A 13,249-nucleotide genomic window follows, 5' to 3' on the forward strand; every position below is an offset into this window, starting at 1 on the left:
GGTCCCTAGGGATCCTTACCTAAAGTAAGGATAATCTCATGCTCTTTTAGCAGACAGCTCCAATTCAGCTGTAAATGTATTCAGGTTAAGAGAATTAGGGTTGATAATCGTATGCTGCTGAGGGGTTAGAACAGCACTGAAAGTGAAAGAGTTAGACTGATATCTCTGTATTTGCACAAAACATTTTGTTAATAAAGAGCATTCTGAGCCAATCTTAGGTGAAATGCTTCATGTTGCCCTACTGTTGTGAGAAACAAAGGCAGATACAAGTTTACCTGTGTGAGTTAAAAGAAATGTAACACTAGACAAACTGTTATGTAACATGTTATGTTATGTTAAAACAAATGTAACAGGAGACAAACTGTGCATCTTGTAGCAGAGATAAGTAGCTAAAGCTGCCTGTTCTGTTCAAATTGCAAGTGTATAAAGTGTACACTTCCACATTGCTATGCTACTGTTTGTGCTCACTGCTTCATCTAGGATTTCTACACATACATTTTCAGAAGCCCAGGTGGAAGTGACCTGAGGCTTGTCAAGCTCTTGGTGTATCTTGCTACTTGGTTCTATGGATGTGGAGCTCACAACAGCATTTGTGCATAAGTGCACCTTCCAGACCCATTGGCTGAAAAGTTTACAGTTTTTCTGGAGAAGAGCTGTTGGAATCTTAGCATCTAAAGTTACTGATGCACCTGATATGTAAACCTAGGTTTAGCTTGGATTTTCTGAAAATTATCTGCTATTGTACGTGTTAACAACATATTTTAAAAACCCCCTTTATTTCTTCCAAGAGCTGAGAAGAATTGTGAGTAAAACCCACATTTCTCAGTAGATACTCGTGCACTTGGCACTTTATTGACTATTAGAGACATGACTGTATAGAGATAGTGTAGGTCAATGACGGGGAGTTTTGCATAGGCCTGTGGGTGCTGTTTCTTCAGACTCATTAGCAAGAGGACAGACTGAGTAATAGAGCTTGGTTGCAAGATCTGCATCTTAAGGTAATAAAGCATGGGCTTTGAGCATATCACAAGTTGCCCTGGCTTACCAAATTACATTGCATCAGCAGAAAAAAATAGTAGCTGTCCTTAGGCATTTCAGGTGAACATGAAGTTGAGTTGTTTAGCTTAGGCTCACTGGGGCAGAGGTAACTTGTGTTATCTTGTGGTTGCTAAGACATGCAAATAGCTGACAAAGCTGATCTGGTGATTGTCTGGTGGCTTGATCATGTGTCTGGGTCTTTTTTTTTTTTTTTTTTTTTTTTAATGGTAGCAGAGTCCTTGGGCATGGCAATGTCCAGCTGAGTAACACTCAAACACAGTAACTAGGTTTGAATTGCCTGGTATCTGATGCCATGCTAGCAGATGCATGTGGAAGGGGTGTCAGCATCAGTGTCTGAAACTTCCTGGCTCTTAGCAAAGGAGAGGATGTGGGGAGTGCACTCTGAGAGATCTGTCATGTTGAGGTCTTGTTAAATGAGGTCAAACTTACAGTTCACTTGGCCTGCCTTTTGTTAGAGTTAGATTCAGCTGAAAGAGGAAGTACAGTGCGCATAAGCTGAAAAACTCAGGCTGAATTTCTGCTTCCTGCAGAATGTTTCAGCACAGCAGAATTTGTATTCTACATGTAATGACTGCATATTGACTGGTTAAATAAGCCTCTTGAAATGTGTGTTTGCTTTCTGTCCCATCTCATAATTGTGTGGAATTACAATTGCATAAGCAGAACACAGCACAGAGAGGAAGTCATTCTCCTGTGCAAGCACAAAATATGGCACTCGTGCTTCACTTTTGGGGTCCTATTTTGAAGCCTGAAGAGATCAAGGAGAGCTTTTTTGGAGGCAGATGTTCTAACAGGCTTCTAGCAGAGTAGGAGCAGCCCTAGAGAGGAAGTCTGCTCGGTCAGAACTGGTTTCATTGGGGACTGCTGTGGTTGTTCAGTTGGTACATTTGCCTCATCAATACTGACTGCTACCGAGCCAGTAATGTTTTAAATGCTGTACCCTTAGCCTGCAGGCAGCTTGTGAACTACAGCGTGATATTCAGGCTACCTTTGCATTCATGGCTGGCACTGACCTTTCCTAGCCCTGAGCATTCATTTGTATCAGTTGAAAGTTTGGCCATCCTGAGTTGTGTCCATCTGCTGCAAGATTTGCTTTGGGCTTTTTGTTTCATTTTAGTGATGTGTGGTGTTGGGGGGGGCTTGTTTTTCTTGCTGGTAATTATATTTAGGATTGACTTGTTTCTAAAGCATAAGCAGATTGAGTTGGGATTGGCACAGGAAACTGCTTGCCCTCCAGGATTATAATTCTATCCCTTATCTCTTGCAAGTGTGGCTGAGACAACCACAAAGCTGAGTCATGCCAGCAACCACCAAGTAGCAGAAATAGCAAAGATCAGTGCTGCAGCCACAGAATGCCACTGGGGTGCTCGGTGGCTTTGAAATGGGTGATGGGATATGAGCCTCTTTGTGTATTTTTGGGGATTGCAAAATGGAGCAGGGTATCCCTTGTGTTCCTGTTCAATAGGTATGGATGGAAGAACTGTTTGGGAGTCTGCCTGGTCCCTCAGACTGTGAATATTACCAGTATTACAAATGTTAAGAGCAGAATTCTGAAACCAGCCACAAGAAGAAAACTGTTACTGTTTCCCTGTCCTTCTTGCTTGTCTTTTGTACAGTAGACACACATATTAATGAAAATTATGCTAACTTTGTCTTTTGGCAATGTTTCCTGCAGGATTAGTAGAATACTGAAGGCAGAATTAAAGGGATGGGACCTTTTGCTGTTAATTTATCAATTTGCACAGGGAAGTGGTGGTAGTGGTGTGTATTTGAAAATCAGCTTTTGACTTTGTTCCTGAAGGCAGCCTGCCTACCATTTGCTGCTACTGGGTTTTTCCTTCACTGGGTCTCTGAGAGTGAGAAACAAATGCTGATGCAAGCTTGGGGAGGATTTAAGCTGTAATAATGCTTAGAATGCTATAAAGGTTCTTTATAATACTGTTCTTAATGTGATCTCTGTCTTTCTTAGCAGTGAAGGAGACTGTCTCTGACAATGATCTCTATGGGAGACTTTTTATAAACAGAGTTTTCCACATCACTGCAGACAAGATGTTTGAAATCCTTTTCACCAATTCTCACTTCATGCAGAGGTTTCTTAATTCCAGAAGTATAGTAGGTAATAAACTCTTTTCCCTTTTGTCTATTACAAGCTACCCTGAACTTTTTTACCTCTGAGAATTGCTAAATAGGGCTAAGTTGAATTTTAAGTTTCTCCTTACTTTAAAATAATTTCTAAGCTTTAAATTTTCAATGTGAGAGAGGATATTTAAAGCAAGTCTATTGTTTCCCTAGGTATGTACATTTTGGAGTAAAAATGTATTTCAGTGCACCACAAAACTGCACCTTAATGCCTGAATTTTGAGTAGGTTATTAAGTTGATGCATTCTATGGGGTATTTCTGATTACATTGGGTCTCAGAAACAGTGAAATTTGTATGGCTGGTACAGAGGCAAAAATCATTGCATCCTCCTAAAAAATTAATTTTCTGGATGAGTAAATTTTATTCACTGAGACCATAAGAACAGAAAATTAAGTCAAAAAGGGTGATATTTATTCAGTGTCAGCTTGGAAGGCAAAGTGGCAAAAGCTTTTGATAATGCTAAGTGAATCTATTCAACTTTGAGCAAATGGGAAATGACATATTTTCATTTAATTGCTTACTCTTTTCTCCACCCTCAAGTCTCTTTCAGTACATTCAGGCTCAGCTCTTTAGAGCCTCACCTTTGTTTATTAACAGATTACATGGGTATGGTTTTTCCTGGAAAAACTCCACAACAATTTGGGATCAGTTTTCTGTCTTTTCCCCTACTGTTCTCAAGCTGTTAAGACATGACAGGGCAGAGATAATGCCCTTCAGATAATTTGTGTGTGAGATTTTGCATAACTTCTCATCTAGATGCTGTATCAACGCCTTGGAATAGAGACTCCAATGGCAATCAGCTGAGGACTTTGACGTACACTGTAACCATTAACAATCCACTCTGTGGGAAGTTCACAACTGCGACTGAAAAGCAGGTACTGTGTGTGTGAGTGTGTGGTGCCCTTTAAAGCAAGGGACAGGTCAGCTCTGTGGTCTGTCGGAGTTCTGACTGTGGGTTAAAGTTCAGTGAACTGAATGTGTGTCTGCAGTTTGAACAGAGCATCTCTGAGGGTGGCTTGCTGTCTCTCTCACCATTACTGAGCCAGTGCTTATTAAATGAGAGAGGCTTTCTACCTTTACAGATGGCTGTAAATTCCCACAAAACTTGTGGGGAAAGGTATTAGTATTTCTTAGGAACTGGAAGGTGAAAAGGTTCAATTTAAGGCTTTCAATGTCCATTTTAGGGCTCCCCAGTGTGAGAGGTAAAGAGCCTAACAAAGGGACACTAAGATGATGAAGGGACTGTAGCATCCCTTGTGAGAAACGGCTGAGTGCTGGAAATGTTCAGCCCAGAGGAGACTCAGGGGCATCTTAAAATTTGTAGAAGTATCTGAAGGGAGGTTGCAAAAAATTCTGAGTCAGACCCTCACCATCAAAGGCCACAGATTTCAGTGGTGCCCAGTGACAGGACCAGAGGTGATGGACACAAACTGAAACACAGATGATTCCTTTTGAACATCAAGGAACACTTTTTCACTGTGAGGGTGACTGAGCAGTGGAACAGATTGTCATAGAGGTTGTGGTACCTCCTTTCTTGGAGATATTGGAAAGCCACCTGGACATGGTCCTGGGCAACCAGCTCTAGATAGTCCTGCCTGAATTCTTGGACAAGACAAGCACCAGAGGTGCCTTCCAATCTCAACCCTTTTGTAATTCTGGTTTGGGAAAGGTCTCAAAGAAGAGCTGTCATCATGGGGCAGTGGCCAGCCTTGCCTGTGGTACTTGAGGTGGCAGTGGGGAAGTCCTGCTGCTGCCAGTGTTGGCTCTAGCAGAAGGCATCTTCTCATTTTGCACCCCACCTGTACTTGATATTCTTAACTGGTTTTTATAGTGGCTCTTCAGGTGTTCTCTCTCCTTGAGTTCACTTGGAGTTGGTTGATCCACCCTAAGGAACTCAGGCTGAAAGGGGGTAGGGGAAATTTGTGTACCATGAATATACCTTCTTCATTTCATTTTCTTTTATGCTAGATCCTGCATAAGCAGAGCCAGAAGGGTCAGTCTTACCAGGTGGATGCTGAGGTCCTGACCCACGACGTGCCCTACCACGATTATTTCTACACTGTGAACAGATACTGCATCAGCCGCACCTCCAGTCACAAGTGCCGCTTACGGTGAGCCTGGGTGGCGCACGGGGGGAGGGCAGAAGCCAAGGTGGGGATGTTCTGAGTTGATGATTACTTAAAGACCACCTGCCAGCAGCACAGAGAATGTTGGGTTCTCTTCTGAAAAATAAGCTTAGTTTATTTCTTGTCACATGTATGCTCTGCTTGGATCTCATTAATGCAGTGAGATATTAACTGAGATGTTGATTCTGAGGTGCAGAACTCATCTCCAAGACTGAGCTGGGTCCTGACCAGCCTTGTGTTTTTGAGTGCAGCTGTATGAGTAGGAGAAACTGGAAAAAACTGAGATGTTTTATTAGAAGGTTTCCCAGGCATGCTTGCTAAGGGCCTGTAGAGGAGAATGATTTCGCAGGAATGTGCAGGGAAGATAGAATGTACATAATTTTGCAAGGAGGGTACTCAAGTGTCTAGATATGGTACTCTGTCTAGATATGGAATTTTCTTTCCCATTTCTTGAAAACATTGGAAGTGGTGCTGTCTTTAATAAGAGCTTTTATCTCAAACTTAATCAGTATTCAGGAAAGGTTAGCAAGCCTGGATTCTGCTCTGGTTAATCTCAGGCTATAAAACTACTGAAAACTCCCTCTCTGCTGGGAGAAGAAAGGAAGGAAGGTCCTTGAACGACTGCTTTGGAATTTTTTGAGTGAATCACTGTTCTTCGAGACCTAGACTTGTTTTTTCTGAGATGTACAACAGCCCTAGGATAAGAGCAAAAACCTAGGTATACGTGGTGCACAGAGCATACGTGTATAGAACAGAAGGCACGTGGTGGTGGTACATGCTTACTAAATTGTTCTTAAAATGGTTCAGAAACTCTGTTTGAAGAGAGTGATTTTGTTATACCATACACAGTGGGCTTCCCTTGATTTGGAAGATTACTTAAGAAGTTGAAAAAAGTGTATTCTAGGATGGTCAGTGACCTTGACTGAAATCAAGGACTATTGTCCTTTATGAATAGCTTCGGGATTCACTCAGTTGTTAGAAGAATCCCTCTGAAGGATTCTGGTCCAATTCATTTTTATTCTGGAAGCAGTATTGATTAGCTTGACCTGAGGAATGCACGGTAGGAATGTCATTTTCCCCTCTATCATGCTCACAGAAAGACAGATTTTAATTTCTGTCTACTCAGGATACTATGTGAGCACTTGATGTATGAGTTGCGATAAAGAATTTCACCTTCTGCTATTGCAGTGCCCATGTAATATATCATGTGTACACATACAAAGTAAAAATCACAACTTTGTTATCTGGAAGACTGAATCCCATTTTAGATGTGTGCTAAAATGAAAACACTTCAGAGGGTAGAAATCATTTGGTAGTCTGAGTCTGAAGGAAAACATTCCAAAATGTTTGCCATAATTTGGACATTTAGATTTTGATGCTTTAGCTAGAGATATTGTCTTTGCTACTTGTCTCTTGTGTTTTTTCAATGAAAGTGCTGCCCAGCTGGAGAACTGTGGCAGTTCCAGTTGGTATTTCAGATTTAAGACATGAGCTGGATGCCTGCTTCTGATAAGAGATTTCTGCTCTCACTCTGCCGCCTAGAAGAGCACTCTTCCATTACTGCATTCTGTTTGCTAGGGTTTCTGCAGAAGTGAAGTACAAAAAACAGCCCTGGGGCCTTGTCAAGTCTGTAATTGAGAAGAATACCTGGGGAGGAATACAGGAAAACTTCAAACAACTTGGTAAGGTATTTTCTTCTTTGTGCTGGAGTAAGGAGGCTACTTTTTCTATGTATGTTTTTGTGTCTGTCAAATCTGGCTGCTCGAAGAATAGCTTGAAAAAAAAGGCAACACCTAAGCATTCTTGAAGACAGAGCGTCCTGTCATCAATGTATCTGCCAGTTCCAGGGTATGAAAGAAGCCTTGTGGCTAACAAGGGGCTCTTGTATACCTGGCCATAATTGCTTTCAGAAGGAAACACGAGGAGCAGCAGGAGAGCTGTTATTTTCAACTGCATGTGCTTATCTCTTAGAATTTCCTTGATTGTGCATATAAGAAGAGAAGCAGTGGCACTTGGCAGGCTCCATGAATGTTCACAGCCTGGCCAGCCACTGCTGCGGGCTCACAGACTAACACAATTCCTAGTCTCAGTCTAACAGTGTCTTGCAGTGCTCTCCCAGCTGCTGTCTGGCATAGCATTGAACAATCCTGCCTGGGCTGAGTGAGCACCACCTCTCAGAGTGTTCCAAGTGCCCTCTAGCAAATAGAACAGGGTTGGAGGTCAGGGTGTAATTTGCCAATTACCTGCTTTAAGTTCATGTATTGGAAGGTGTGCTTATTCCTCTCACTGAGACCTTGCATATCTCACAATTTGTCTTCAGCTTTCCAGCTTTCTTTTTGACAGTTCAGTAACCTTATGTTTTTTTCCACTGCAGAATCAGATCTCCTAATGGAGGAATATGCAATTAATCAATCTATAGAAGATTCTGGGAAATTACTTGCACTGAGGCGAAGGCGACGCACTTTACACCGGGGTTTGGCAGAATCACTTCCCAAACGCTCTTCCCAACATTCCTCTGGTGACATGGGAGTAGAGTCCCAGGGCAGCATAATAGGTAGGATTTTTTTATATCAAGTGGTTTCCAAAAGGTATGTTCAAGAACGCATAACTCTTAAAACAGTGCAAGAGTAGCAAAATAATGTTTATATTACTCTTGTCTGTGATAGCAAATGTTTTAACAAGTTCAAGCTTCTTCAGGCTTGCATAAAGTAGATTTGGAGCATGCGTAATCATTTTTATCATGAATATCTCATGAAATTAAGCCTGATATCACCTTCAGTTTCAAAACAAATAATAATCAACCAAAATCTTAAATACTGCTCTGTATCTGCAAAGGATTGAAAATGAGATTGGATGAGGAAGTAAAACCAACCTGATTGTTGTGAAGTTTTTGAAAAATTGCTTTTTTTCTTCAAATAACTGCACACAGGTCATGAGTTGATTAAACTTTGCCACTTGCCTCAGTTTTGGTTATTTATTTTTAATGCTAAGAAGTCTGTTTCCTATATGCTTCTGTAATTTCTGGGTCACTGAAGCATTTCTTGCAGTTCTGCTGCCCTTAGGCATGACAGACTTGGCTGCCAGCATATACAATATTAGCCTCACCTAGAGAGATGAGGAACATCTGTGCAGTGGTTTGCACCAGGGAATGAATGGTGGATTCCATGACAGAAGTTGAATTTTAAACAGTGAGGTAGCAGCAAGTACACTTCCCTAAAGAGGGAGGCAACACTGAGTATAGATAGCACTGAGAGAATATTTGGATCAGCAACATGTGTAAATGACTTTTCACCCATTGAATTGCTTCCTAATTGCTTAATTTTGCTACTGTTGCTGCACCTTTTCAGATGAGCGTGTCTCTCAGTGTACACTACAGCTTTTATGGATATCTTTTGTCCAGTGCAGGATGTGCAAAATTAATTATGTTTAAAGATCAGTGTGCCTACAGTGATAGGTGCTCAGTTTGGAGAGGGCACTCGCTCTGTCCCTCAGTGTCTGATCCCTGTTGCCTGATGAGTAGCAGATGGCCTCTCCAAAGGCTCTTTTCAGGACACTAGATAAACCAAGTGGGTAAGGATGGGACAAGTTACAGGAAAGTGTGGCTGACACTGGTTGTCAGAAAGATGAATGTGAGCAGGAGAACAAGCAGGAGAGAGCCACTTTGCAGCCTGTCTCTGCTGTGTGTGACTAGCAGCACACGTGCATGTTAGTAATGGATGGACTGCAACCTTCTCAGGCTATTCAGGTTTAATGTGACCATGCCCCAGCACAGTGGGTAGGGGGAATTCTGATGGAAGAGCCTGACTGTTCACTCAGCTTCTCAGAGATGACTGCAAAAATGCCTTGGTGAATGTTGGAGGTGATCCTGTGCACCTACATGACCTGATTTTTTTTTCCTTCAGAAGTTGTTGAGCTATTCTGTGTGAAGTGCTGGACACTGACATACATCTATCTGTAGACATCCTTTAGGAATGTTCTTTAGTAGTTTTTAACCTCCTTCTCTTTCATGCCCTATAGGAAGGAAAAGAGATGCAGTAAGTAGGACCACCACCATCATTGTAGTAATGAGTGTCTTGTAAGTACTCACTTGCATTGAAATGTTGCTTGATTCAAGCTCGTCTTGGTTTTTGTTTGTATTTATTCCTCATTTGCATGTGAAGATTGCATGTAGTATGATAAAGTAATTTGAGTGGAACATGTGGGTGTAAAAGGGGAATGGATTGACTTGGAAATGATGTGCAGGATGAAAATACTGACTTGTCAAACTAGTCTACCTTACAGGTTTTCTCAGGTCTGATCCTATTAAAAAATAAAGTGTAGAATCTACTAATTCCTAATTTTACGAGTTCCAAGAAGAGATCCTGTTAATTGTTTGCTATTACCCAGCGTAGTGGTTAACTGCTAAGAATCGTTCAGATAGATAATAATTTCCAGTGTAGTGCTACCCCACACCTTTTTTCTCCCAGGATTCTGGGAGGATTCTGTTTCCTTAGCTGTCTTTAGCCATGATTTTGTATTTGTAGTATTGCAACTGAAATTGTTACAAAACTTGATTTTTGTTCTTTTCTTGCTACAGTTTGCTGCTCTTAGTCTTGCTGAATATAACACTGTTCCTCAAACTGTCAAAGATAGAGCATGCAGCTCAGTCCCTTTATCATGTCCAGCTTCAGGAGGAAAGCTCTTTGAAGTAAGTTGAATTCACAATCTTTGCTTGCTTTCTTCTTCAGCTTATGTGAGAATCTGATCTAAGGAAATAAATTATAAACAATGAAATTCAGTGGCAAGTTTTCAGAAGAGGCTGGGGCTTGCTGTACTTCTGTGGTCTGTGCTGAAATCCACTGACATGTCTGACTGCATCTTGCAGTAATAAATTTATCCTTTGACAAGCTGTTTTGGGAGAAATGTTAACCTTAGTTTGCATTTATCAGCCTGCTGTGACTCATCTTCTGTGAATATCATAGTGCTGATCACAGAACCGGAGTGTTCATCCTGTGTGAACCAGCATGTTCTCAAATGGAATGTTAAAGATTCATTTAGCTTTTTAGCTTCTCTATGAGTCTCCTACTAAATCTCCCCTCCTTCACAAACTTCCATGTTAGGTGCCTTTTGTACTCAGATCCAGAGAGATGTTGCTTCCTGTTAAATACAGTATCAACAAAAAAGTTAAAAACCACATCTTGATGTTGAGTCTGGAAGGGGTGTGGGGACCTCCCACAGTGACCATCTCAGAACTGGTTAGAGCAACTTTCTTCATTAGAAAGATCTTGCTCCCTGAAGCATGGACCTTACATCGTAAATGTAACATGAGCACAGCTTCTTCTTGGTGGCTGTTGCCTGCCAAGGTCTGAGGTACTAGCTTCAAGAAAACAGGGATTGGAATTCAACTGCAGGCAGCTTTTTAAAGAGGATGCTTTTAGCAAGGGCAGAGCAATGGTGACAGAGAACAGTTGCTTTTGAAAAGGTATTGAGGTGCTTGTTTCATGTTTCTGATGTAATTTCAATCTTTTTCAGCGTATCCCCAGAAATTGTATCAAAAGAGGAGATACCTCAATATGATAAGGAACAGGTTAAACATGTGAAGGGAGTTTTAAGAGACTCAATTGAAATGCTTGAGCAGGTAGGTCTGAAAATCTTTCCTGGTGATGTTCTTGTTTCTCAGCAACTCAAGTTTTCTCCCTTGTGTTATCATAGCTTTTGTTTGATGTGGTCTGGTGCTAGATGAAGTTTTCTTGATCTGTTTTGCCCTAGGCTTGAGTTCAGTGAATAGGCAGTGCTTATGTTTCTGGTGTTTTGGGTTGCTTTGGTTTTGAATTTGTTTCTTCCAGAGTTGGGGTTGGTTTGTTTGTTTGCTTGGTGGGTTTGTTTTGGTTTTTTTTGGTTTGGGATTTTTTTATATGACGAAGATGCAAGTGCCCATGTCAATTTTCTTAAACTTGTCAAGTGCTTAAGATGTGTTAATGCAGTTCTGAATCATGACAAAGCAGACTGGAGTATTTCAAAACAGATCCCCTTTTCTAAGAATACTCTTATTAAGATTTGTGAAGTATTTCCCCATCTTATTATGGGGTTTCTTCATTCAGATTTATCCTGGCCTTTGCTCCCCACTACTCTTCTAGATATTGGCAAGAGCTTCACTTAGTGTTGGTATCAAGGGGCCACCTGATCTCCAGTGAAAAATAAATGATTTCTGCAGACCATATGTTTCTGAGAGGCTCCACAGAAGATAATCCTCCTTCACAGTAACTTAAAATTTCAGGCTCTCGTATACTACAGACACACATGGAAAAAAAGAAAGATGTTGAATACTGATGTTGTGTGTCTCTGATCCTGAAGTCCATGACTTTTAAATACTCACAATCCCTAGGCTGAAATTTTGACTCAGTATTTGAAGAACAGTAAATTCATGCTTTAGTTTTTACTTATTACTCAGGGATGTTCTGATTTTAACTTTATTTATTAAATCTTAAAATGCAATGGAATAAATTATTAGTTTAGGAAAGCTGAAGGGGGAGCTCACATGTACCTTTTTCCATTGTTTGCTCTTTGTTCTTCTATACACTAAAGGAGGCTAGAAAAAGCAGCTGTTTTTTATACTCCTTGTTCAGAGGTGTCTCTGCACCCATAACTGCTATTAATCTATTAATTAACCACTTTGATCACAGCTTGAAAAAGCCTGAATGCTGAAGGTCTCACTTTAGAGATGAAGTTTTCTGGCTTCCATGCCCTTTTTATTTTCTCTGCTTACTATCCAAACAATTCCTAATTCTGAAGTGTTAAGTGCTTTTTGAACACACAGTGTAAAAAAGAAAAGTGAGAATTTAGCCACCTTTTTCATCAGAATAACACTTTTTGTCTGGCAGAACTGACACATCTTAGTGCTTGCTACCTTGTGTTTCCTGAGGGTTGTCAATAATCTAAACATGTTTTGTGCACCAAAATGCACTAGAAGGGCCAGGTATTAAAAGAAAATTCATGTTGTGCTGCCATGTTCCTTGGAGTATTTGCACTGAACATTATCTGTGGCTAAAAATGAGTGGGGTGGTTTATCTTCTGTGCTGTTGTCTGGTGAGGTGTTAAGACTTTATCATCCTGGACTGTTAGTATTTATAAACTCTACAGAGTGTAGCTGTTAGGAGAGCACAGTAAGCCAACTGTTTATGGAAACAGGGAGGAGGAAATCACATGAAATCTTTAAAAGAAAAGGAGGAGGGAGACTTTATTTTCCTGATGTCACTCACCCATGCAGGAGACTGACTTAAGTAATTGGTGGGGGGGATGATTGTATCTTCGCAGCTGAAGATTTCCCTTTCCATGCTCCAAAGAAGCTTTGACTACTTGAACAGGACACAGAGCAGCAAGACTGAGAGTTAATAGCCACATCAGCTTTTCTTCAAGATGTTGGAAGAACAGATGTGTGTGTGAGGACTTGTGGGGTAGGGATTGTAACTGTCTTCTCTGGACTCTTTACTGTTTGGCTCAAAAGCTGCACAGAATAAAGGTTTGTGGAAGAAGTAAGTCGGGTTCTGCATTGCCAAAGCTTGGCAGTCTTGTCTCTCCTGCAAGCCTTCTGCTCTGGGGAGTCTCAATTCCAAGCAGTGCAGAGCTCTTGGATCCATCCCACGGTGAGTGAGCGAGGGCAGTTGTATTGCTGATGATCAGATCTGAACATTTCAGATGGGTAAAAACACCCTCCGCAGAGAAATGGGCTTGTCTTGTATGAAATTGCAGCTTTTCACGTCAACGTAGAAAATGACCATCAGTGAGAAGAGTGTTTTGGAGAAAAAAGAACGTTAGTGGATTCACAGCCACAGGATCTTCATAGGCTTTTTTTAGTCGTGGGGACCTTGTGAAACAAGTCACCGACTTAAGGATGAATATGCCTAAGATTAATTAACAGGAAAGGGTTTGATATCTCTTGCATACT

The 13,249-nt window shown here is 41.1% G+C and overlaps 1 protein-coding gene across 4 annotated transcripts in view; it reads left to right on the plus strand.

Moving 5' to 3' along the window:
• LOC134562477 (protein Aster-C-like) overlaps positions 1–12,978 on the plus strand; it is a 51,385-nt gene extending 38,407 nt beyond the window's left edge. The window contains exons 10-18 of one of the 4 annotated variants that reach the window (XM_063419883.1): positions 3,029–3,175; positions 3,956–4,074; positions 5,168–5,310; positions 6,904–7,007; positions 7,700–7,879; positions 9,343–9,400; positions 9,902–10,012; positions 10,837–10,942; positions 12,619–12,976. In XM_063419883.1, coding sequence (XP_063275953.1) covers positions 3,029–3,175; positions 3,956–4,074; positions 5,168–5,310; positions 6,904–7,007; positions 7,700–7,879; positions 9,343–9,400; positions 9,902–10,012; positions 10,837–10,942; positions 12,619–12,696 — 1,046 coding nt within the window. In that variant the 3' untranslated portion in view covers positions 12,697–12,976. Of the gene's footprint in view, positions 1–3,028; positions 3,176–3,955; positions 4,075–5,167; positions 5,311–6,903; positions 7,008–7,699; positions 7,880–9,342; positions 9,401–9,901; positions 10,013–10,836; positions 10,943–12,618 lie in introns of all 4 variants that reach the window. The other 3 variants (XM_063419881.1, XM_063419882.1, XM_063419884.1) reach the window with 3 other exon arrangements.
• Positions 12,979–13,249: the final 271 nt, after the last annotated feature.

The sequence above is a fragment of the Prinia subflava genome, chromosome 28 (assembly GCF_021018805.1).
Source record: "Prinia subflava isolate CZ2003 ecotype Zambia chromosome 28, Cam_Psub_1.2, whole genome shotgun sequence".
NCBI classification, from domain to species: Eukaryota; Metazoa; Chordata; class Aves; order Passeriformes; family Cisticolidae; genus Prinia; species Prinia subflava.